This window comes from Cyrtonyx montezumae, unplaced genomic scaffold, assembly GCF_038088225.1.
Source record: "Cyrtonyx montezumae isolate F1298 unplaced genomic scaffold, pur_monq_1.0 scaffold_0, whole genome shotgun sequence".
NCBI lineage: Eukaryota > Metazoa > Chordata > Aves > Galliformes > Odontophoridae > Cyrtonyx > Cyrtonyx montezumae.
In genome coordinates this window covers 53,786,698-53,813,229 of record NW_027071824.1, presented here as the reverse complement: position 1 = coordinate 53,813,229, position 26,532 = coordinate 53,786,698, and the positions used below count along the sequence as shown (strand labels likewise).

The 26,532-nt window shown below is 40.0% G+C and overlaps 1 protein-coding gene across 2 annotated transcripts in view; it reads left to right on the top strand.

The window, feature by feature from the left end:
• The window catches only part of LIN28B (lin-28 homolog B), a 78,704-nt gene that overhangs the window by 3,401 nt on the left and 48,771 nt on the right, over positions 1-26,532 (top strand). The window contains exons 1-2 of one of the 2 annotated variants that reach the window (XM_065735634.1): positions 10-19; positions 766-953. In XM_065735634.1, coding sequence (XP_065591706.1) covers positions 10-19; positions 766-953 — 198 coding nt within the window. Of the gene's footprint in view, positions 1-9; positions 20-765; positions 954-26,532 lie in introns of those variants that run through there. The other variant, XM_065735626.1, reaches the window with a different exon arrangement.

Sequence of the window (26,532 nt, the reverse complement as noted above, 5' to 3'; positions counted from 1 at the left end):
TGGGGCAACATGGCCGAAGGTTAATTTTCTTTTTCTATTGTTTTACTCCGGTTTCTCTCGCTCGCTCCCCCCGCCCTCCCAACCCCCCCCCTCCTTCACCCCCCCCCGCCCCGCATTCCCCTCTTAGCGGCCCGCGCACGGGGGCTGCCGCGGTCTCATTGTTCCGGATCGCCGCGGACCGCCCCCTCCCATTCAGCCCCGAGCGGCTCCCGGGGGCCATTGTCCGCCGGTTTCGTCCGCCCGGGCCCCGTCCCGGCGGCGGGATGAGAGCGCGGCCCTACACCTGTCCCGGCCGCCGCCCGGAGCGCGTTCTGAGCAGCGATGGGCACACGCTGGGGAGCGGCGGTGCCCGCGCCGCACGTGCCGTAGCCGGCGGTACAGCCTCCCCCGCTCGCCCGCGCCGCACCAGGAGGGACTGATAGGGCCGCGAGCCGCGCTCGGGAAATGGGATCGGTCTTAAAGCAGCAATACTCAAGTAACGTCGCGGGCCGGGATGGGGTTGCAGATGGAGTGGCGGTGGGGAGAGGGGCCGAGCCGAGGCCTCCGGTGGAGTTTTGCACGCGTTTCGGGAACGGGCTGCCTGTTTCCGTACTCAGCAGCAATCAAGCTTCTGCTGCAGCTTGCTCTTGTTGCGTTTTGTTCGCCTTTATTTCTTTTTTTCCTTCTTCCGTAGTAACTTTACGCGGTGGTAAAAGGATGTTCCCAGAATTTAACTCCTCTTTACATCTTTTTCATTCTTTCCTCCCCTGCCCCCCTCTCCCTCAGCAGGGGCGAGTAAAGGCGGCGAGGAGCCCGGGCGGCTGCCGGAGCACGAGGAGGAGGAGGAATCCCCGCTTTGGCACGGAGCCGGCCACTGCAAATGGTTCAATGTGAGGATGGGCTTCGGGTTCATCTCCATGAGCAGCCGAGAGGGAAGCCCCTTGGAGCCCCCGGTTGATGTCTTTGTGCACCAAGTAAGACCTTGTTCTGTCTTTCCCCCTCTTCGGTTGGGTGCAGCGGGGTTGCGGGCTCATGTAGAGGGAAGTAGCTTGTCTTCCTCGGTATTTGGGAGCATCTGTTATTAGAAAGTTGCTTTTTTTTTTATTCAGTGGACAGCATGCTCCTGGGATAAATGGGATTGTTGGCTTATGCTCTGCAGCCAGCAATTCTTTTCCTTGTGAGTGCTTAAAATCAAGCTCCAAAATGGAGAAATAGATTCTCTTTTCGTTTAGGTAACATTTGAATGTGTTTTAAAATGCTTTTATTTTCAACCTCGAATTTTTAAAAGCACATCTGAGATCAGTCAGTGAAATTAAGGCATTGTTACAGTGTTATTTTGCAGTAGTTCAGGCCTGAGTGTGTCTCAGTGGTGTCACACTGGAACATGAAGTTGCTTTGGATGAATTTTAAATATTCCCTCCCAGAAAAAAACAGCAATGACAAAGCGAGGCCAAAGGCTCTCTGTAGGGCTGTGGGAAAGAAGCCTGTGCCTACTGGTTGGTTTCTAAGCACGCTGGTGTGAGCGTGGGCACTTGTGGTGCCTTCAGATGGAGGCTGTCCACAAAGCTGTGACCTCAAGGGAGCTTTTTCCAGATTCAGTGGTTTGTGGAGAAGGTGCGTATGAATCTCCCTGGGCTTTGTGTTAGCCCATGCTGTTCAGAGCCCACATCTGATGGGCGTGGATACCATTCAGGGTTATCCAGGGCCACACTGGGGGGGGGGGGAGGGGGGGGGGGGTAGGAAGGCACCTTAACTTTTGGCATGATTGTCCATTTTCTATGACGTTTGCACTGAAGGAGGGAGGGTTGGTTCACGAGGACACAGTGATTCCATTTGTGTTTTCCATTTGGTGGCCATTTGTGCTGACTTTCACCAGGCTTTCTCAAGGAATATGTTTAAGGGTGACTCAAATTTGTGGGCAGCGGTGCTGTGGTGTCTTGTTGTGTTCCTCGTGGTGTTGGAGTGATTTCTCATCTCACCGTGTTTATGCATACCCTGTGCTTAAGGGTTTGGACATCAGTATCAGCTGTTTGCACTTGGAATTATGGGCCAAGAGTAGAATTAAATAGTGAATTTATTATATTATCACAATTCTGATTTTGTACTGGCATGTGTCCTTTTGCTTTGCTACTGCTTTTTTATTGTTGGTGTTGTTTAAATTGGATTAACAATATACTTAAGAGCATTCTTCTTCCTGCTTCCCCCCACCATCTTCCCTTCTTTCTACATTTTAAAGTTACAATGTTGGTCTTTACAATTCTGTAAACTTACTTTGTAGATAAAAATAAAAAAGAAAACCTTCCTTTAGTATTGCCTTATTGCATGTTATTGAACAGCAGCAATATTAATAAAAGGATACATTTGGAAACAGTGATATTCTCAGAGCTGTGGAAATGCAGAAGAGTTGAACTGCATGGTGACATGGTGCATTCGACTAATGCTAGACAGTGTCTTATTATGTACAGTAGCCATGGAAAATAATAATAAAAAAACCAACATGGTAAATGTGGAGTTCTCTGTTCTGTTGTGTCCTCTCCCTGAAAGGATGCTGTTTTCTAGGGGCAGAATGTGTTAAAGGTATTTGTTGACACTTCAGTAGCCTACAGTTTATCAATATTCTTAGGTTGTAGTGCAAAACGCAATGAAAAATGGCTCCTTTCACTGCACATCGGCTGTGTGCCTCAGTCCTTTTGAGTGTTCCTAAGAGATATGCCTTAGGGAATTTATTAATATTCTGCAAGGGATTGCTGTCTGAACAAAGGTATGTTCCTCACTTCTTTTCTTTCTGTCAAAACCTGCAACGTGCATAAACTTCACATTTACATTATTTTCTTTCCATCAGTTAGAAGTAGATTTTTTTTTCTAGTTAAAGAGACGCGGAGAAGCGGCATATACTTCAGTTCAGAATACCTTCCAGATAATTCATATTGGTGCAGAGACTGCTCTGTGTCAGCTGCTGCTTGGCCGATGATGCCAGTAGCAGCCAAAGCATAAAAATGTCTCTGGAAAATCAGTGAGGTTATTTTACAGTGCGGCTTTTCCGTCAGATTGGGCTGCTCGATTGGACCCTATTCTTATTAGCTTCATTCACTTGAAAAATTTGCTCATGTGAACTGTTCCTTTCAAGGCACGGACGTGAGTTTATTAATCTGTTGGAACAAAATATTGCTGTTAGAAACTGCTTTGAAAACAGTTTGTTGTTAAAGCATGTGCATTGTTCTGTGTGCACTCACCCATTCTGCGATGTTTTTAGCTACTAAAATAATTTTACTGAACCAGTCTAAGTAGAAGAAAGAAGCCTCTACCGTACTACAAAGTTGGGTTAAAGCTAGCTTGAAACCTGCAGCAAGGTTTTTATTGCTTTATCTTTACCTTTTCTTGTTAAGGTTACGTACAGTTTATGAGATCTTGCTGTGAGCAAAAACTACTTGGATGTTGAGTCAAAATTCTTGCAATAGTTTAAGCTCATTATACCCAGTTTTTTGAGCTTGCAATGAATGATTTTTCTTTCTTCTTGGAGTTGAGCTTTGGTTGTGTGCAGATTGCAGTCGTGTTTTTGTAGCGTCAGTGCTTCACTAATTACACAATTACACTGATAACTATTTTTAGCAGACAAGGCTTGTGTTGAAGCCCCCTCTTCTTTCTCACTCGGTGAAAATTCTGTTCATAGAACAGCTGCAGGACTGAGTTTTAAACCGTGCCTTTTAAGTCCTTCCTACAGCACTAATCATTGTGATTGATTTTCTCCAAACTACCTTTAGGTGATTGTTACCCTTCTGGTAATGAGGTACCTGGAGTTATATGCATTATTTCGGGCAGAAACATGTCAGTGATTATATATGGGCGTCTGCGTGTTTGTGCAATGTATATAAGGCATGTCTACAAGCATTTACTCTCCTGCTCCCTCCTCCTCCCTCTTTTTTTAAATAGCAACGTTCTGATGGTTTATATCTTTGTCATGTGTTAAGGTCTTTCAGAATCATAGAAAAATTACAAGTACTTAATTTTTGAGACAAGCCACATCAAATGCAGCAATGTGCCTACTCCTCTGTTTCTTTAAAAATGTAAGGAGCAGTGTCAGTCCTGTGTAACTGTAAAGAACAAAGAATGTGCACCTCACTGAATTTCGTTCAGGATTGTCATTTTGGACTTTTAATAGGTTAGCATGGAATGAATAATACAGCTCACTTGTCTTTTATGATGGGGCTTCTGCACACAGTCATGTGTGAACAGCCCTTGCTAAATTTTAGAAGATCTCTAGTCAAGGGCTGAAACAGACTGGAGGGGGGAAGTGAGTGAAAACCTTTTGTTATGCACATGCAAAAAGTCTTCATTGCTGAGATCTGTGAAGAGTTTGAGCTTTGATAGAAGAAAAATGTTTAATTGCATGTTCAAAACTGTACAAGCGACTTCAGTAAGTATAACTTACCTGAATTCTGGCAGCAGTGTAAATGTTGTGGATTTTTTTTTGTGCACGTTTTGCATGGATTGTGTTAGAAAAGTACATTTTTCTTTAAGTGCGAAGGATGTATATTAAAGATGATACTAAAGAGTAGGGTGCTGAATGTGAATGGATGGAATTAAGTATGTTAGTGAATTTCAAGGGTTATAATTTCATGCTCTGAGAAATGTGCTTTTTCAGGATGGGGTGGGTTGATGAGTTTAGAGCATGTTTTCTTGGGCCTGACTGTATAATCCAAATTCTTTCCGCGTTCAGAGTTTGATCTAGAATTTCTCAACTGGGACCTTAAACGTGATCCTTCTTTGGGATCCTCTTTTATGAGATGGGGAGAGGAAGGAAGGGAGGAGCAGTGTGCAGGAGTCGGTGTATTTTGTTTTCTCATTAAAAGAAACATGGCTGGTTTGAAATTTCTCACTTTCATCTGAACTTTCTTAAGGTTGCTGCAAGTTACTGTTATTGCAAGATCTGATAACAATGGGAGACAGTCTTTTTTTTCTTGCAGCGATTCTTTCTCACAGTGTTCTGAACTTCACTGTAGTTTGCACATTAGGTTTTGTTCTTTTATGTTATTGCTGCAAATACCTGTAACAAAAGAAAGAGAAAATTACTGACCCTGTTTAATAAAGACTAAATGGGTAATTAGGCACATAAGCAGCACCTAAAAATTCTTTTCCTTTAATTTGGCCAAACATTCTTTTTGATGATGAATCAGATGCCTCATCTTTAAAGTCCTAACGTTTTAGCCACAGTTTAACTACTACTTCTAAGATAAAGTTGAACCTGGCATAATGCATTTAACACTGACTTTTTTTAATCCTATCACACATGATTTTATGCTTTCACCAGAGTGATTTCATTAATCCAGCATATATTTTCCATTACTCCATTATCGTGGTAGGAGCCTGCAAAAGCTACTTAGCTGTTCAGAATAACTGGAAGTTCTGGGCAAGCAAGAGAGATGAATGTTACCTTGCTGCTTGTTGTTAAATGTGACATAGCAGTGCCCCTTTTGAAGTACAGAGGTCTCCATGCAGAGTCTGTTGTTCCAAACTTGTCTCCCTTGACTTCTACTAGAGTCCAGGCAAGCCCAGTTCTAATCAAAACAAAAGTGACTAGCAGGATTTAGAGAGGGAAGCTGAGGAAGGAAGTGAATGTGGTGTAAATGTGTCTGCAGTGAGCGTGTGTATCAGAGATCTGGCGGAGATGAGACCCACGCTGAAGATGTGTGTGTTCAGCAGACCCACCACATGTAGAAACTGCAGTGTTGGGAGCTAGAGCCAGGCTTTGGCACCTCAGCAGCTGTTGTGAAGCATACAGAGAACATTAAATTTACAGGGACTGTGTATTTGTGGTGCTCTGTGGCGAAGCCCTGTTTGGGATTTATTTATTTTACATTTTGACTACTAATTAGTCCAAGTCCTATCTATGGATGCGTAGACAGATGGTAAAATACTTCACTAAGAGCTTGAAGATTTAAGACAGTTGACTGAGGAAACTTTTGGTATTGAAGTTATGGAATTGCCATCTGTGAAAATACCTTCCAGATTTCGTCTATTTACATCTACAACCAACGATACAGTGCATTTTTATCTGCAGACATATATAGTATTCAAGTGAAAAGTCACATTAAATGGTTTGGGGCCAGATCAGATTTTGCTGAACAAGTTTAAACATAGTGTTCGCAAGGAAAAAATCACAAATGCTCTAAAGACAGACCTGCAGTGGAACAGTTTTGTCTTAAGAGAAATTTCCCTCTGACAAACAAGCCCTTCCAGACCACGCTATCCTTTTCTTCAAGACTGAGGAAATTGTGCACAGGGGTTGTGCTGGGAGGAAGAGGATATTTTGTCTCAGGCACAAACAGAAGATACCAAAGCAGATACATGAACCTAAGCTAAAAGGAAATGGATTTGTTAAATTGGGAAGAATGTTATCCTTGCTTGTCCTAGTTTGCAACTAGATTCCTGAGGTGTTAAGTACCTCTAGACCCATTCTGATTTTTGTTTTACACGCTTTACAACATATACTTCCATCTAAGTGTTGTTTAACTTGTTGTCCTTAGGTAACCCATTCCAGTAAAGGCTGTAATCTTTCCCTGCTGACATCTGTGGAAGCAAAATTAGGCCCATGAAGCTTCCCAGAGGTGTATAAAAGCGAATATGAAGATTTAGTTTAAGTGAGACGTCAGGAACCTAGGAACTGGAGAATAAAGACCATTTATGATGCTTCTCAAAGAAGGATATACTGTTTATGTTTTTCATTCCCTGTATTTACGAGTGTTTCTACTTCTTTTTACATCTGCTGAAAGCTATAATGGCTGATATAAAGTTATTATAATCAGCTCTTATCAAGGGACAGTTATCCCCTCCGGACAAGAAGCTTTTACTTGCTGGTTATCACTGGTAAAAATAATGAGCCCTTAAACGGCTTTTGTATCAGTCATCACCTCTCCGTGGTGGCCTGGGAAGTGCTTCTGATTGCTGGAGCTTTTTTAGTTGGGGAAATTGGTGTCCAGAATTTTTCTGATTATTCTAGATGGTCCTGACTTAAAATGAGGGTTAACTTCTTGGGAGATGGCTCGAGTGAATTCCAGCTCCCCACCCCAGAAATGGCTCAGCTGCTTGCAGAGCAGCTGTGGAAACTGCTGCAAGTTTTACAGTCTGCTGTATTAAGGGAAACTGGCACTGATTTTGATTTTTCTCAACATGCAAAGCTGTAGCATGCAGCAGGTCAGCAGCTGCTCTGCAAGCAGCTGAATTGTCTTTGCAGTAGCAGTGTGGTGAACAGGTGGAGGTTGAAACTCCTATAGCCACCCTCCTTGGCGGGGGGTCCTACAGCCACGGTTTTACATTTGGCGGCGCTGCTGCTTAAATAAGCTTCAGGAGCTTTTATAGCACTCTCCCTGTTGGGCTGGGATAAGTGTTTGCAAAGCTGTATGGTGAACTGGTTGGGGAAATGTTTTTCACATCTGATTTTCATCAGTTTTCATATCTGAGAAACCCCATGATTCCCATAGTTAAGTGTAGGCACTGCTGTCACTGTGGAAGGGTGGCCAGGATGCAAACAAGCAGTTGTGAAGTTAAGGTGAAGGTATGCAAGGAAAGAGTTCAAAGCTACTGCTGGAGAAAAGGGAATGAAAATGCAGTGTTTGCTGGTGCAAAGTAGCAGAATTGGTGTTATCTTCAGCAGCAACAGTGGAAGACTTCTCAAGAAAATGGGCACTTGTGGGTACTGGAATGGGTATGAGTTTCTGAGCTCTCCTTGGAATATTTCAAGAATCTTGGGTTTGCACTTGAGATCACTTGTATTTTTTTGCGGGTTTTTTTTTTTGTTTTCTTTTGTTTTGTACTACTTGCAGTTAAGCTTTGACATAGAAATGTGTTGCATGCAGTTATAAACAGCATTGTTTTTTTAAAATGGGGAGTTTTCAGATCATGGCAATAATGTGTTTTTTCTACAAAAACAGAAGAACATAGGGCGTGTTCATAATAATCTGGGTATATGTTTTTAGCAGATAAAAGCTATAATGAAATTAGTTATGAGATATGGTAAAAATCAGTTTCTTAACTACGTATTGTGTGTGTGTAACTTTGAAAATTAAAAATATCAGTAATTTGGAAAGTTATATCTCTGGGAGCGTGAAGTATTTTTTTGCTCTAACATCAGTACAGTATTCAAGACAATCACACACTGATTACTCCAAAGGTTTAGTGCTAGAATTACATTTGAGGAAGGAGGGGTGGTGGGAGGAGGATTTTGGGCTGGCAAGTATTTTCACCTGTTATAACTGTATCTGAGTGACTACTTGTATAGTCAATATTTGAAGTGTAAGATTTTGTAGATGAATTCCTGAGTAATATTCAATCAAATACAGCATTGTACATTCTGTAACAACGAAAACACTATTGTAATAATTACTCTCCGAAGTGCGTGCTTCTTATGAATATAGCCAATAGCAGCTTTCATCTCAAAAATAATCTGTTCTCACCAATTAGTTAAAGTAATTTACAGGTGTGCAGTGTTGAGGGATTTTTTTTTTCTAGATTGCTTTTATTATAGTGCCACTTAAGGCTGCTTTGATATTTGTGTTATAGGACTGTAATGGAAGTTATAAAATCATGTACCAGAATAAACTCTGGGTTGAAACTGAGGGTAAAAAGGATCATCCTTGTGTTCTGTAAGTAGACTATAATGAACATGAACATCGTTGTTTTCAAAGTACAGGTGTCTTCAAAATCCCTTTATAGTGCACCTGTGCTGTAATTTTTAAGGATATTTTATTTCATTTCATAAAGATATTTTATAAATAAATAAAGATATTTTATTTCATGCATTTTTCAAGATAGTAGCCAAAATCTCAGTTGTTTCTATGAGCTTTTTGTAGTAATGTTATCTTGGTAGAAATAGGAAATTTTAAAAAGCTTCTGCTGACCACGTGTAGCAGCTTCTCAATATTAGACTCATTTTATTAGGAGTATAAGAAACAGAGAGAACTTTCTTAATCTATAATGTTTCTGGAAGACCCAACCTGACTTCCTTAGGCTTTGAGTCGACCACTGACTACTCCCAGTATTTAAGACAAATTGCTGGTTTGCACTGTTAAATTGCCAGGTCTGATACACAGATTGTGCATTCTGAGAATTAGCCATTTGTTAACTGGAGTACGAGAAAGAATCACTGACATTCCTTCTCACTACGGACTGTCTCACATACAAACATAATATATATTATCGTTAATATATCAGGTGAATACGAATTCAAGAATGGTTTCAACAGTAGACAGAAACTCATCTTTAGTATAATTGAGTTATTTCATCCCTTCTTTTCTTGGGGAACTTAACAGTACTGATGGGAAAAATTCTACTCATTCTTCTCATGTGAGATAGTCCCACTGACTGGTGAGACTTGTTTAATAAACTGAGCAGCAGTAGAAGTGGATTTTAAGCATATTATACGAATGTTCTTACTGGTAGCATTTCATTCGCATCCTTTGGTGGCTGGTTTTGTATTTTTAAATGTGCATAGGCGTGCTTTTTATGCTCTAAAACTTGAGGGCCATATTGTGATCTGATTTGTTCCCTGTGCAGTGCTTAAATTGTAAACTAGAGCCTGGTTCAGTTCTGCTTAATTAAAAGTTAAATATACAGCTTAATGTGATGTGTATACATGAACTTGACGGTTCTTAAACTTGTACATAATTTTCACAATAAGGTATTTTTGGTAATGTGGATATATAATGGCATAGCTAAATTGACTCGGAAGTAGCCTGACAGAGCAGTGTTCAATGCAGAGTTCTTCAGCTGATCATCTTTTCTTTTTTTCAGTAAATTGTTTAAAAAAAAAAAAAAATTGCTCAGTCCCAAGCCTTTCCATCACAGGAAGAAAGTGTGGTCAAAGAAATATGTTAAATGCTCCAGCTTTAAAAAGAGCCCTTACTATGCGTACTCACAAGTTCTGCTGAAGGGGAATTAAGTTCACTCATTCAGTGAAAGCACCTTGGAATCCTGAACAACTATTCAGTAATCCAGAGAAATCTGAGGCCACCCAAAAATAAGAGGCCTCTGGTCTTACTGTTTCTTGCAGGGCTAATAGGATGCAGGAGGTGCTGGAAAAACTTCTGAAAAACTTGGTAACTACAGCACCTGTTCACAGGAAGGATGGGAACCCTCCATGCGTTTCTCTGGCCCCCCCTTAAAACGCTGAGAGCTCCTGCCTCGGCATAAGGGTGGGCACTGACTTACCTTTCCAGAGAGGTAGGAGTGGGCAGTTGACAGATTCGGAGCATAATACAGTCCTCAAATATTTGTAAGTGCATTTAGTCAAAAAGTTTTCATTTCACCACAATGCTTAATAGCTCTCCACCGCGGTAATTACTTTCTTGTTTGGCTATGCCAAATGTATTTTCTTTGTCTGCCTCATTGATTCTGTGTTAGTTAAAGAAAGCATGTAACGTTTTTAAATAGATGCTTTACGTGAATCAGAATCACTTTTGCTGAATGATTTCACTCAGGGTGTTTTGTTACAAAACCATTTAATGGTTAGGAAACGTAGGGCGGAAGTTAACCTTACAAGGACTGTGAGCGTGTGGTTTCTTATATGTGAGAAGTTGATGTGCTTGTAGCATGCATGTTAATTTTAACTAACAGGGCACTGAGCAGGGCAGCCTGCTCTTTGCATGTGCTTCTCATTGAGAAACTCATGCAACCTAGAAACAAAGAGAAAAGTGAAATAATTTGTTTTTAACTGGCTTGAGGAATTAGTGATTTAAGAAGAGACAAACATTAATTGTAAGATAATCTGGGTTAAAGGCAAATACATGAAAAAAATCAGAAATTGAGAGTTCTTATTTTTGAACTCTACATGTCACTGTTGACTTTATCAGTGCTGTGCATGCAGAAGTAATTGTGGGATTGGACTGTAAATGGTAGAGAGCAAAAGATTTTAAAAGGTACATTGTGAAGTTGAAACTTGTATTCAAGATTTTCAGGCAGAAATATAGTACTTAAGATAAAATCTGTCATCCAATTTTGAAGTATTTTTTATCTTGTCTGTGTTGACTTCTGTTTCTGCTATTTTTTAATGCAGAAATACTAAACCTTTGCTTTTATTTGCATGAGCAAGTGGTTCTCCTGGGTATCAGGAGAACCAGTATCTCTATCAGGAAAGATTCTCCTGGTAGTAATGTCACCTTCTCCTCAAGAAGTTTTTTTTCTTTTTTCTTTTTTTTTTTCTTTTTAAAGCAAAATCTAAATATGATGAACTATCAAATTTGAAAATGTTTTAAATTATTCAAATTCAAAGTACTCAGGTTGAAAAGATTCCATTAAATTTGATCTATTCATATATAGTTTCATTAGAATTTAGCAAAGAACTTTGTACAAGATAAAGATGTATTTTCTTTTTGATGTCTTGCATTCAATGACTGTATAAGATTTTTGCAAGACAGCAGTGTACTTTGAGCTATATAACAACATAGCTGGTGGATTCTTTTTCTACAAAGTTTTTACATTAATCTTCATTAAGCAATTATGACTTTGGGGGGTTTTGTTCTATTTTTTTTTTTTTTGTCAACCATCTTATTCTTTTGTTAGAGCAGTTTCTTTTTAACTGAAAACTACTGAAGTCTTATTGGAAACTGGTAGCCCACTCCATCCGTGCTTACATGGATTTATTGCTAATGTTCTTCACACCGAAAAATGATCATTTGAGGAAGAGTTATTATTTAACCGTGGACAATTGTAAATGGACCAAGGCTACATTGTTAAAAAGGCTACAGTTGAAGCAGTGTCCATCAAAAATTATTTTAGTGTTCACTATTTGGTAGTGTACTCAGTGTTTAAAATACTCTGTGATCTATGCATTAATAGTTCTTTATGCACGAGTCAGTAATTGTTTCTATCAGTATTGCCTTCTATAAAGCAATATTTTGCTTAGTTGTAATTTGGTTTCCATTTATCTGTAATTTAATATTGATTCTTTATTAATAGTAGGAATCTTTGTTATAAAACAAAGGAGTTAAAACAGCTTTGACTACAGTAGATGTCTTGAAATGCACCTGTGGTATATTATAGTCTCTTAAGAAGTGCTGAAGCAAATGGCTTATAATAATTTAGTTGTGCTGTAATATTTCTGGTTTTAGAATGATCAATATAATCGACATGGTAAATTGTTAAGAACCGGTAAACCTTTGCTTAGTTTCTGCTTTGTCCTCCTTCCTTCTGTCTGAGTTATTTTAAAAGTACAGGATACTTCTGCAATACTTCAAGGTCCAATTGTTACTAAGAGTTTGTGTTTAGCCTAGTGAAATCAGTGACCAAATGTCGAAGAAGTTACCATAAGAGCAATTTTACTCAAGGATTTTTTCCTTCCTGACGGTTTTGTTTGTGAGATTAGATATGTATATTTGATCGAAGTTTTCCAGGTGAGGTTGGTTGTGGTTGCTTTTTTTGTGTACACCGACTATCATTCCATATAGATGTTTTCACTGTGTTTTCTAGTACTTCACAACCTTTGCAATTTGCCCAAAGCTAATTTTATAACAGCACACATGGTACAGTATATTTGAACAGTACAGTCATTTGTAGTATCTAGTTTTTTGTGAACTTACGGTGTTATAGAAGACTTGTCTGAATTTCATGTAGCACGCTAAGCTGTAATGCACATTAAGAGAAATGTTACTACTTTTATTTACACCTTACATGACTGAAAATACTCTACTGCCTTCCTTTGTTCTTTTTCACCAGGGTCTTGATTATTTTAAGTGTAGCTTTTCAAATCTGTGGACAAGCAGAAATTCCTGGCATTTCAGGTCTGAAAGAGGATTAACTTGAGGATATTTAACTAATAATATGTAAGAGAATAAAGTGTACAGGACTGTGAAAGAAGAGTCAGAAGTTAACATGTAGAAAGTTTGTCATCATTTCCCCCCCCCCCTCTTTTTTTTTTAACTGTTAAACAGGTTGGTATTTAATTTGGAATTAATCTGATTTATTTGTATTTTTACATATGTATGTATGTAATTGTCACACAGCATGAGATGAAGTACAGAAAAAGAAGATTACTTGTTTTTATTTAATCTGCATGGAGATTAGTTTTCAAACAAATAGACATGTATATGAAATATAGTAGTCTTCAATTACTTACAAAAAAACTGTTTGAAAATACTGCTTACATTATTGTAAAAGACACATTGATTAGGCAAAATATTTTGTGGAAAACGAGCTGCTCAGATTTTGAAATGTTCACTTTCCACCACTTGAACAATTTAATAAAGAGCTTTATGGTAACAATGTTATTAAAACATTACTGTCACGGAGCTACATTCAGCCTTAAAGAAATTAGGAAAAGGAATGGATGTGCAGAATAAAAATACTCATTATGACTTAATACAAGATTCCTTAAAAACAAGGCTTCTGTGATTACATTTATCTTTCACAGCATTAGTGCCTATTTCAAGAAGTATTTTTAACAATGTAGGTCAGTTTGGGTTGTGTTGCATAAAGGAGTGGCAGAGACCAGTGCTTATTGTCACAGTGGTCTTTAGATTTGTCAGTCCCTTTCTGGATCAGTGCATTTCAAATCTGCATAATGAGGATCCAGAAGGGGCTAAAAATACAGATTCTGAGTCTGTTTTTCTACCTGCTTTGCCAGTCAGCTATTGACTGCTCTGCTACTGTTGGTATAGATGAATGGAAGAAAGCCTTTGGTCCTCCAAGGAATTCTATATTTTTCCTGTTCTCGATGTTTTATTTATCGTAGGCTCAGTTGGTAATATCCAAGTAATGCAGGTTGCCTCTGACAGCATGGAAGTGGTTTGTGTGGGGCTGCTCTGTAGCGAAGGGGCTGCAGCATAAAGGCTGTTAGCACCTCTGTTTGTTTAAAACACGCATGAATGGAAGCGCTGCAAAAATGTGGGATTTTTTTTTTTACCTTTTTGGTCTGAGATGATCACTGTGACCTGTCGACAACAGCAGGCAGCTACCAAATCCAAGGAGCAAACCGACTGAGAATTCTGTTGCTGTCAGCGGCACCTTTATAAAATGTAGATGAATCCGTCAGTTGATGGGAAGACAGAGGTGATCCAGATCTGCTCTTTTTCATCCCAGTGGCCAAACAGGCAGGAAGACTGCTGTGTTTTTTGCTTTTAACGAGCAACACGACTCCATTACCGATTTTAACGTCTAGCTGAAGGAATTCAGCAGGATTAACCAAACGGGCACTAGAAGCGAGGTGCATTCTGGCTCTGTGTCTGGGCAGCCCCACGCCTTGGTTCCCCTTAGGGCTGCGGGCCCGAGCCTCCTTAAGGGCCGCCCTGCTTGGCGCAGGGGGGGCACGGTGCAGGAATTCGCGCCCTCCTGGCTCAGGTTGCAGCCCTCCTGTTCCAGCCGGGGTCAGGCTGCTCACCGCCGTGCGCTCCTCAGGCCATTTGTAACTGCTCCTCTGCCTGCAGCTAATGGCGCTGCTGATTGATGGCAAAGATTGCAAGATTTTCTTTTTATTAGCCTCTTAACACGGCCTAAATTGTTTCTTAAAAGAAAAAAGTAAATTAGCACGCAGTGCAGAACTGGAAGTGCAGTTTAATATCTTTGAGAATCTGAACGGTGAGGCATCAGGTACAGCAGCTACAGTGTGATGCGTCCGAGGGGCTTTACTGCTGGAATTAATGGATTTAATGCTGCTCATTCTTTTCTTGGCCCTAAAACCTGAGCTGTCTGACTGCTGCCACTGGGGATGTGCACCTTTTCTCTACAGCAAGTCCAGCTTACAGCCAGCACTGAGCAAATCAATCTATTGACAATGCCAACTGAAGATGTAGCCAATTAGTAGCAGCGCCTTCATGACCACCTCCATTTATTTCCTAAGAGTTGCTGCTACTCATGCTGGTGCTTACCACCATGGTAGTGTATGTGCATTTCAGGGTCTGTGGAAGATGTGAGGCAAGTCTGGGGCAGCCCTGGCGAAGGCCTCATCCCCTGTCCCTGCAAGTGATGCCGTGGCTGTGCCCAGGCTCGCAGGGCTGCCCACCAAGATGGCGGCGGCAGGAGTGCCCTGCAGCTCCGGCTCTGACATGGCCTAACCCCGGCCCGGGGCCGCTTGCTGGCATGCAGGCCCTGGGCGGCTAATGCCAACTTTTGCTCTCCCTGCCCCCTTCCCGGCAGAAGGGGAAGAAAACACTTTTTTCTTTCACTGCTGTCGTCACGTGATTTCCCTTCGTCAGTCACTGGGGGGAGGTGGGGAGCGAAGGTGAAGCAGAGTAGGTTAAAAAGGCAGAAAGAAGCCTGGCTTCCCCTGCCACCTAGCCACTACCTAGTGCTAGGGAGGCCGAACCACCCACCTAGCCCTGCCGGAGAGCAGTGATAAGCGTGTTTACGGGTGGGGGATGGTGCCGTCCTTTTTATTTATTTTATTTTTTCTCCCCCCTCTCTTCCACATTCACACTGAAATCTACTTTGAAGGCGCCAGCACAAGCTCCTTTTCACGAGCATATGAAACCAGAGAAGGGCTATGTTCGTTGGCTGCTCTGTGGATGTTCAGGGAAAAAGGAGAATGCTCAACGGAGTTAAATGTAGATAACGAAAAAAGTTAGAAATTCGTTGATTTTTGCAGCACTTGGGTGGGTTTTCCCCTCTTCATGATTGAACCGAACGTGGAAGCCAGCGAATTGTTGTTTTGGGACACCTGTAACTACACAAATAACTCAAAACTTTAAAACAGGCATTTTTACCAAGAACCAGTTTATGTTGTTACAGCTCTTCAGCTGTTTCACCTCATGGCTTAAAATTTCTCTCTAATTTAGCTTCAGAATGTTGTAATGTGGCAGCACAAAGGAGGGCTTTGCAAAATATCCAGCAGAATTATCTGCTTTTGTTTGTTTTGAAGGAGAACACAGTCCCTCATGCTACAAAGTCATTCAGAAAGATTAATGATTGTAGGATTCCAATCTTGCAAACCCTTGTTCTTTGAAAGAAGAACTGTTTGTGTAAATAAAGGTTTCAAGATTAGAGCCTTAAATGCAACTTTTATAACTTAACCCCTTAAAAAATGGTTTGCTTCAGTCTGGCCCTAGGCAAAATTTCACATGGACTCAGTGGGATTTTTTTTTCCCTGACTGTAATTTCACTGCTTAAATTTTTGTTGTTTTATTGAGGAATTGTAGTCTGTTAGATTTTTTTTCTTAAGTAAGAATATGTACATATACGTATCTAGATTTCACATATCACATTTAAAATGCATACATTTGTCCTTAACAGTTCTGCAAAGGAACTATAACGAAGCAATCTTGATTAGCATGGGTCCCACGGTGCTGTTTTATTCCATCTGTTCTCACGAGTTGTATAAAACTATTCTGCAAGTTCTTCAATTGGAGTTTATGATGCATTAGTGAAATAGAAAAATTATTTTACATTTGCAAGTTTAAAAAATGTACTTTCAGGGTTTTAGTAGTGTGCAATGATTCGCTGCTCTGGGATAGAGTCTCCTGTGGAATGAGTTTGATGTAATTCCATTGATTACAATAAAGTTGTGTCATTTGCTTCTTTCTCCCTGGTCAGCTCTCTGTAATCTCATCTGTTCCTTCTGATAACATTTTTACTTACAAACAGTTTTTTTAGATACATGTGTTACCAAGGGAGTGTGTGCTGACAGATCTGTAGGCTCCTTTTGATTGTTTCAAAATACACTGGTGTAGGGATTAAAGTCTGCCTTTCTTATGTTGTTGGATTCAAATAGGTGACGTGCTTTGCGAAAGTGTTTATCAGATGGAGGTATTTCATGTTTCAGATACAGATAACTTTGCCTCAGGTTTTCTGTAATTTTGATTAATTCTCGTATGGTGTGGATTTTCAGTTAAATATAGACTTGTTTTATGAAATACAAGGATGTTTTACTACACGTGTTGGATAACTGGAATATTTAGTTTAGTTCCCAACTCCAAAGGTTATTTTAACCTTTCTATGTAACTTTTTTAACACTAATTTCAAATGCTGCTTTTACAATCCTCAAAAGGTAGAAAAGCTTTTCAAAAATCACACATCTGAGAATCCACTGTCACTCCATTTGCTTTAATGTGCTTTAATGACATTTTGATTGATACAATTTTATTTTCATTCCTGTTTTTGTGAGCCCCAGAATTATCCTGCAAGATTGTTTGTAAATAAATTAAGGTTGTCAGTGAATTTTGAAGAAAAAAGTATTGGCTGAAGTGATATTATTGTTTTAGGTTTGTTGGTTGATTTGTTGGCTTTTGTTTCATTTGGGATTAGTTTGTTGTGGTTTTGGTGAGTTTCAGGTTTTTAATTGATTGTTTAGATTTTGGTTTGATTCTTGTTTTGTTTGTTTATTTGTGTACTTATTTCCCTTCTGGCCAAAACCCACATGTGTTTTTAACCATGCAGTTCTTTATTGCCTTAAGCCACCTCGATGACTTATGTGAGAAGAAGCAGTCCCACCCCTTCCTCTTCCTCATGTTCTCACTCTTGTGTCAATTTCAGTGCCCTGTTGAGCTACAGGAGGAATTATAGCCCATTGCTGTTTGACCTGAAAAAGAATCATTCAGTATGTATGTTTGAATTTAATCTGTATCAGTGAGCTCCTAGGATTTTCCTTTTGTTATAGAAAGGCTTGAGCTAACTTGAGGAAAACAGTGGATGCATGCAGCTTGAAAAATGCCAAATACTACTGTTCCACTTGTTTTCAGGGCAGTGGCAGAGTGCAGCTTTCAAGCCAAAATTCTATGAGAAGTCTTGTTTACCTGAACTTTTTTTTTTTGTCTTAGTGGTTAAGCTTGCTAAACTAGGTTAAAATGGCAATTTTTCTAAATCATGTTTTGGTCAAGAGAGTTCCCTTAGCGACCTACTGGAAAAGTTGGAGGAATTGAAGTCCTGGGAGAAGAGCAGGGGCTGAGCATGGCTGCCCATGGAGGGGATCTAGCCAAACCTCTGCCTTCTGGTGGTTCTCACAGCACTACAGTCCATACCTGGGAACAGTAGCAATGTCTATTTCTGTTTTTCTTTTTTTTTTTTTTTAATAGAAGTATTTGTGATTGAGTTTCTTTTTGCTGTGAGAGACACCCAACTTGTGAGTGCCTGCTCTCATGTAACTAGCAGATACAACTAAACCATTTCCCTTGAGTGTTTATGTTGTTGTTTGCATAATGTTAGACCAGGCTCAAGTTAAATTTCCTTAGTCTATGTGCTTTAAACTGTCCTTTTAAATAACTAGCACCGCGTCAAACAAGCCATCTTCAGCTTCCTTCCTGATGCCTAAGCTTTGAAGTGGCCTATATGAACTGAAGTGTCTTTAAAGAAATAATTCTTACTCGCATGTACATCTTAGTAATGGTAACAGTGCACTTGGCTGATGTTCAGGGTGCTGAATTGAGCTGTGTGCAGGAGTACTTAGTGCAGCAAGTTGCAGGGTGGACTCTTAAACTGTGAGGGTAGGGTAGGACTGACTTTTGCCCATGAGATATTGGTGACATTGACGGAGGCTGCATGTGCATTATGTGGTCAGGTGTAGCAGATGGTCTTCAAATTTTTAATATGGTTACTGCTGATTTAAAACAAAGTCAGGAGGTTATTGCAGTTAATAAAAAGCATTGTATGTACGTTAAAGGAGCTGTTAGGTGTTAGCTATTATTTCTGAGTATTGTCTGTGCTATGCCACCCAGTCAGATGCTGCCTCTCTGGCAGCAAACCATCTCCTGAGCCTGGCAGGGAATGTGCAGCCTCTGGCAGTGGAGAGAGTAAGAGATTTGGCAGCTCTTTACCCCACTGCTGACACCACTGGGGAAACTGCTGAGTGAGGCTTGTTTTAATTGAGAAAAAGGATGCCCTGTAATATTGAGGAGAGTGCTTCTCATGCACAGATGGACCACTGCTGCGGAGTGGATCCTGTAAGTGAAAACTGTGTTAATAGCATTTGATCAGAACCCTCATCATAAAATGGTCTTTCATTTATAAACTGCATATGGATTGACTGTATAGCTGTTCTTCCTGTAGATGCATTTAGGTATTTATTTTAGAAGGAAAAAATGGTGTAAGTGGTTAAAAAAAAATACACTCAGACACAGCATGTAATTATGAAGAAATTGTTTTATTTTTCAGTAGCATTTGGTTATGGCATAGTGTACTGATTGACTGAAGTCACGTGGGACTTTCTCTTGAAAATAACAATTAGTGTGCACTGATGTTAAATACCCACTCCAGGTGGATCACAACTGTAAACAGCTTCCTTAATGTAGGACTAACCAAGAGAGCTTTGACTGTTTCTGGCACACAGATAAGAGGGAGGAGGAATGTCAGTGTTGAGTTTATTATAGCAAATTTAATTACTTGGCACATTATTCAAGCAAGCACTGAGTTGAGTGAGCAAAATGCCAGTTTGTACGTTGTTCTTCAAGTCGTTATTGATTTCCAAATTTCATGTAGTTGGAGTAAGTAACCACAGTGACATCAGCTGTACACAATTTATCCTGTTTTCTTTTGTTGAAGAAGGACGAAAAACTTAAAGCAAGGAAGATCGGTGGTCTATAGGTGTATTTTTAATAGAAGTATTAGCTGTGAAAGCAATGTTACAAATAATGTAAAGGTATTTGTATAGCACAGACATCTTATTGTTCCAAATGATTCAGTATCTACCTTTTCTCAGCAAAAAAAAAAAAAGCCATATAAATCTCTAATTTTACAAAGAAGAAACTTCATAAACTGTTTTGTCTTCATCAACTTAGCACGTGTGGGTCAGCATTTTATGATAAATTCTCCATTTCTTTATTCCTATTTCATAATCCCCCTGTGGAAACTTTGTGAGGTATGTCAAGGAAGGCTTTTTTTCCTCAACACCTATTTTAAAATTCTCGAGAGTGATAAGGAAACCCTATCTCAGTTAGAGCTGAGCAAAACGCATGCTGTGCTGTAGGCATTTCTGCAGGCTTTTCTTCATCTTCTGAAGGTGCCCCTCCTCCATTTTGTTTCTGTTTTTCACGATTTTTCTGGTTGTGCTCTCTCTTGACCCCACTGTGTGAGCATGCAGCCACACAGGACACCGGCAGGATCAGAGAACACTGCTGAATTAAAGACTGAGTGCACAGTCAGGACGGAGATAGCAGGAAAGTGAGGGTCTCTTATTTATCCTTAAAATGAAACAGTACTTTTAAGCTAGGGCTTGAAGTTTTGTACAGATTGTCAGAGTTTTAGTACCTAATGATAGCAAGGCTGTTTGTAAAATATCATTAAGTAGTTTGTGGTTTATTATTGCAATCCAGAATAAAATAATAATAACTAAAAGCAAACTGTAAAGGTAACCAGGCTCTAAATTGAATTATTATTTTATTTCCAGTTTTCTGAGTTTCCTACAGCTTTCCAACAACTAAGGAAAACTCTTGAAAATGTGACACAAATTTAGATAGTAATTGATCCTTTCAAATAAATGCCCTGGATTTTGTTTGTTCCTGAGAACAGATGTCTTACTTGTCCCTTTCTGATCTGTACCTAAACTCGCTTTTTCATCCACAATTTGAAGTTAATTTAGTCTTTTGTAATAATGGCATTTAAAAACGTACTGTCATCCTGAAGCTATTTCTTGGCATTAGTTATCTGGGCTCAGCGTTCTGTAGAGTAGTGCATTCACTTTGAAGTATCTTCTACTTACATCCTTTACTTTTTGTGATAAAGTGTATTTATACCTTGCCACCTGAGAAGATGGGCAAGCTGTTTCAAAGTGTTTCAGAGTTTCTTCAGCTGAACAGGAGAAATGTACATTCCTCTCGTCCTTGAGTCTCTAAAGTCATATTCATCTTTCGTCTGACTTTCATCTTCCCTTCAATAGGATTTTAGAACCACCATTTGTTAACTGTGTCAGCTACCTGAATGCCAGGGAATGTATTGTGAAGTTAGCATTGAATTTCTGTCTTTATCAGTCATGAGTTTCCTGGTACAATGTGAGGAGACATTCACAAGTTTTGTAAAGCAGGCGTGGTATCTGTTCCTAGAATCAATCTCATGAAGGCTGTGTTGCAGTGCCTTTTAAATAAGCTTTCAATAGGAAATAAATATATTTCACTGGTTTGCTACTTCATGTATATGTGGGTCTGTTTTTCACAAGTCTGACTGTGAATTCAGTTCCTTGGTAACTGCTTGTGGATTATATTTAAAAAGTTATGCAGATATTTCTGTTAACATCCAGAGGCAAGGCAGGACTGTTGCTGAGCTGTGCCCACGGACATTGGAGCACAACAGGGCAACAGGGTCTTGCTTAAGTTAAGTCATGGGCAATCTGAACATAGTTGCTGCAAGCAGCTGATGTCTAGCAGAAAGTCTCCCTTATTTACCAAACCAGTGGCATTCTGCAGGCATTAAAACTCCATCTAACATAAAGAAATCAGGATCGAGCTGAGACAGTGGTGTCTCAGCCTCCATTATTCAACCAAGCTGTGTGAAAGAGTAACATGGTATTCCTTAGCAGTTTTTCCTCTCTACTGTATCAGGCTCTCCTGGCAGAACAGCAGGTGCTCAGCATTGTTCCGGTCAGGATTCTGAGCACAGCCATGTTGCCTGGTGGGGGGGAGATGGGGAAGGATGGAAGGTTACTGGACGCATGTTACATGATGCTGTGCCACTTTGCTTCAGAGCTTGGGAATGATCCTCGCGGAGTACGGATGTGACTGCCAGCAGATGCAGTCTGAAGCTCAAGATAAGGTCATTTTTATTCATTTATTCCTTACCTTTCTGTTTAATAGTAGAAGGTTGCAAAGATGGCCTGTGGATATTCTTGTTTCCTTTCCAAAGGGATTAGGTAATAGTAAATTATAAACGATCTGAAGCCCTCGAGTGGGTAGGTAAACCCGTGCAGGATTGAGTTCATACTTCTTTAAGGACAGCTTTGCAATAGATTTATTCCATGTGAGTGGGATAGAGGCATTTGGGAAGGTAGTGCTGTGCTGCTTTTTGCCAGCTGTGTGGTTTTGTATTGGCTTGAATCACAGGTGAAACTGTCCTGAGTTGCAGGTTGGTATGATTGAGTGAAGTACTTATGCAATGTGGGAGGTAGCAGCAGTTCACTAAGTATACATGCAAATGCCATGTGTGGATGCACTGACTCATGTTAATGTAATTACCTCATCGTAATTGAGTTAAGTACAATTGATTTAACAGTAGTGAAGATGAGCCCACAGTTACAGTCAAAAATGTGAGTTCATATTTGATCTTCAAGGTTTCTGATTCCTGCAGTTGAAGATTACCTTTGTAATATAGTAAATGAAAAACATGCTTAACTTGAGCCATACCCATGGTCCAAGTAGAACTTACCCATTTTGTTTCTTTGTGTATGTTTTCAGAATCCTGGGCAAGCTGTCGATAATGCATGTTTTGAAGAGTGGGAGAAATCAGCACAGTGTGTGTACAGCACTGTCGTGTCTGTAGGCTGAGTTTGGATACTGATCAGAAATTACTTCGTCACTTAATGGTTTTTGGGGGAGGTGGGGTGAAATCTCCTGGCAATAATTCTTAAGACCCATGTCTTAAAAACTCATCAGTGCTCAGTAATGATGGTGATTTTCTCGAGAATATTTTTTTAATGAAACAGCCCACAAAGAAAAACATTTTAAAGTTATTTATTAAACTACATTTGTCCTTTAAAGGTTCGGATGGCTGGTACTTTCAAGTTAGGATGTAATGTTAGAGTTTAGCCTGTTTAAGAAGGCTGCAGCTGAAGGAGCGATCTTTGGTCTTTTTGCACTGGCCCAGGCTCTCGTGAGTCAGTCAGGCAAGCTGTACCTGTTTAAAAGCATTATCTGTAGAAATAATTTTGTGTGATGTAGCTATTTAAACTGATGGTGACTCAGATGAATGCCAGAGTTGGGTACACAACGTGGAGGAAGGAATCACAGCTGAAGCTGAAAAGAGCAAAAGAGTGACTCCCTTTTCCCGAAAACATAATTATTTTAATTTAAAAAAAATGAGTTTGAGTTTATATGAATAATTCTAATATTTTACTTTTGTTATCAGTGTAGAAATAGTTTCTGAAACTAGGTTCCCTCTATATATCTACAGAGAGATACACATATCCCTGTGTTGTCCATACGGAATCCTAAAAATTTAGTAAGATATTGTAGATTCAAGCTACTGTATAAAAGCCAAGTGTTCTTGTTTCATGAGCAGTTACTTTGTAATTTTTTTCTTATATTTTTAAAAACCGAAACATCTTATTTAACCAAAACATTTCTGTAGGTACCTTCTTATAATGGAGCAAAAGACAATAGCATCAAAGTGTTACAAGCAATTGTGAGTAGAACATGTTACAGTATAAAGGGTAACTAGTATGTGCTATAAATCTAAGCACACAATTAATCATATTTCAATTTCCTTATTAGACATTTTAGTCAAGCTCTGAAGTTGAAGCGTGTTAAGGAAGCTAAAAATATGCCTGATAATTAGAATACGGTTGAATCAAAAGGTTTTCAAGATTTGGGGGCAGGCTGTATCAGGAACCATGCAGTGTTACCATTTGAGGGAGAAACAGATGTGACAAATGTTCATATACGTGCCAGGTTTTTAGTGTGGTAGGTAAGAGTTTTTCAGATCTCATAGGAGCATTACTGATGGCTGTCTCTTTAGTAGTAATAGTATCAACTCCGAGATATGGTGAATGAATCTTCTTTTGGCTCAGCAGAGGTTTGGAGAGCTACCGGAGTGCGTAGTTGGTGCCGTGACCTTTTCACCAGGCAACAAATGACTGCTGCTGTTTGTGACATAAACATGGTAGACCTTCATTCTGTGTGGTATCAGACAAGGAGCAATAATAGAATCCCAAAGATCGAATAAGCGAGAGAGAGAAAGAGATCAGTGATTTTAAGCATCTCTGAGTCAATTTGCAGTACATGTTTTACTTGATGGCAAAATCAAGGAACGTTTTCAGACACTTGTTTTCCATCTCTACCCTCTCAGAAATAGTGCAGGGGGATTGTTTGTTTTTAAAAGCTACTTGTAAGAAACACCAGCATCCCACAAATCTAAATCAGTGTGAATACGTGGAAGAAGGAGGCAGCAAATCACAGGGGAAGCTACAGACACTGAATTAGCTTTGCAGTGCAGGCGGTGTCATGGAGCTGTGTCTTCCAGTTCTGGTAAAACAAGGTATCTGGAGATTTTAACTAAGGTCAGATCTTAACAAACACTGCAGTACAGTTCTAACAACACAAATCAGTCCTCATTTTTACTGTGTAAGCAAGCTTTTCAGTCAGTTTAGATTATTAAGGCTGAAAATAACACCACTTGGCAGTGCATGGTGGGTATCTGTTTGGTAGCTTATTGTTTAACTCTTCTAAGTCCACACTTGAACTGAAAATATGAACACTTCAGTCATTCTCGTTCTTGCCTGTTCAGCTGTTCTAGTTTCAGTGACGTACAAGAGAGGGAAGCAAGGGATCTAGAGTGTGTGGAGTGTCATGCATTCTGCAGCCCTGTGTCTGTGACCATTGTCTCTTCTGTGTGCATTTTGGTGTCCTAACTCTCTGTCAGGGGCTCTTCTCAGCAAACTTTTAAGTTTCTCATTGTTTGCTTCAGGGACTTCATTCACACACACACACACACACACACACACACAAAAAAAAAAATCAGAGTGGTTAATCAAGCTAATGTGTGCTAACTTTAATAAAAGATAATAATAAAATTTGTCACCTCAAAATTATCTCACCAGTCTACTCAACAGACATTTATGCACCTGATTAATTTGAAGGTATTTTGTAGATGAAATATTCCCGTGCTCACAAAGCAAAGTCAGCCATAGTAAGCCCCATATGGTGTGCAAGCTGCAGAAACTTCTCAAGTGTCTATTCCTCAATGCAAGCTTAAGTTTTCCTTCTTTTCTTAAAAGCTATTTACATGACTGTGACTTCAGTGGTCATTTCTAAGTAGTCTCGGAGATGCAGAAGTGCTATGTAACTATAAAGAAAAAAGCTGTTCTGTTACTTTTTCTTAAGAGCCTTGGTGTGGCCATGGTCCTGTAGCTGTGCTGCACGACCAGCCAACTGTGCATGGTGAGCAGCTCATGTAGTCTCGTGTCTGCACCTCCAAAGTTGTGGTGTTCTCTAACACCAAAAGGGCAGGTGGGAAAGTGTTGGTTATCTTTCCATGCTGCATTACTGTGATTGGTTTCTGGGATTAGTACCCTTCTTCATGGGTACAGCCATTTTGATCGTTCAGAATACCATGTAGATTTACTGGGTTACATTTGTGAACAGAAATGCAAGGATGTCACCGCAGAACATATTCTTAGACCGTGTATGTCTAATTAGAGGCATATTTACTGCATTAGACAAAATGGAGGAATTTTTTTTTTTTTCCAGAGGAGACCATAAGCTGGCTCGTGTATCAAAATCTTAATTGTCCATTGGTCAGTGCAGTTCTCATCTGCTCATCTATTCATGCCTTTAATCCTGCATACAGGATTAAAAAGAAAGCAAGATTTTCTATTGTGTTCCCTCCTGACTGAAGCAGATCACAGAATCACAGAACTGAATGGGTTGGAAGGGACCTCTAGAGATCATGGAGTCCAGCCCCCTGCCACAGCAGCTCCCTAGCCCAGGTTGCACAGGTAGGCGTCCAGGCGGGTCTGGAACGTCTCCAGAGAAGGAGACTCCACCACCTCTCTGTGCAGCTGTGCCACTGCTCCGTCACTGCACTGGGAAGGAGTTCCCACACACATCTGCGCAGAACTTCCTGTGCTTCAGTTTGTGGCCATTTCCCTTCATCCTATCACCACACACTGCAGAGAAGAGCCCAGCTTCTTTAGATATTTATAGGAGTGGATCGAATCCCCACTGAGTCTTCTTTTTTCAAGGCTGAACAGACCCATGTCTCTCAGCCTTTCCCTCATAAGAGAGGTGTTCAATGCCCTTTATGATCTTTGTGGCCCTCCGCTGGACTCTTGAAGAGATCCCTGTTTTTTTTGTACCGGGGAGCTCTACTTCCCAGCTCATCCCTGCAGATCAGTGTGCAAGCAGGGCTCTCAGGCCTCCTCTCTTGGCAAGAGGACGATGTGCAATCCAAGTCTGTATTTCTTCTGTTTTATTGTCTGAAACCTAGATTACAACTGGTAGATTCCACTCTTCCCTTTCATAGCTGTGGCAGTCTTCTAAGTCATGTGGAGACAGTCTTTGACAAGTGAGCAAAATCTCAGCTTTAAAAGTGAATGTGGAAATAAACGATGTCAACTCTGTTCTTATGACAAGTACTTATATCTATATTCTCTAATTCTGTGTTGCGGTGCTTTCAGGGGTCTGATTAAAGGACTTCACGAACAGCTTTACAGGTGGGACTGTCTCTTGAGTCCATAACAGTCTACTTGCTACTATCTAGGCTGTTAAAAATTATTTTGGGAAGTGTTGTGGTATTTTTGCATGTGCATATGACAGTGGTAACAGATCTTCCCTGTGTGTTGACTTTTGAGCATTTACCATGTTCTTACTGGAAGTTTTTAGGTTACTTCATGTAACAGTTTTATCTACCATCTTCCAAAACCTCACTTAGTGAAAGCTGAGTCATACACATATGCCAATGCATAGCTTTTTTCATTTTTTTTCCAGATTTTTACTTCAC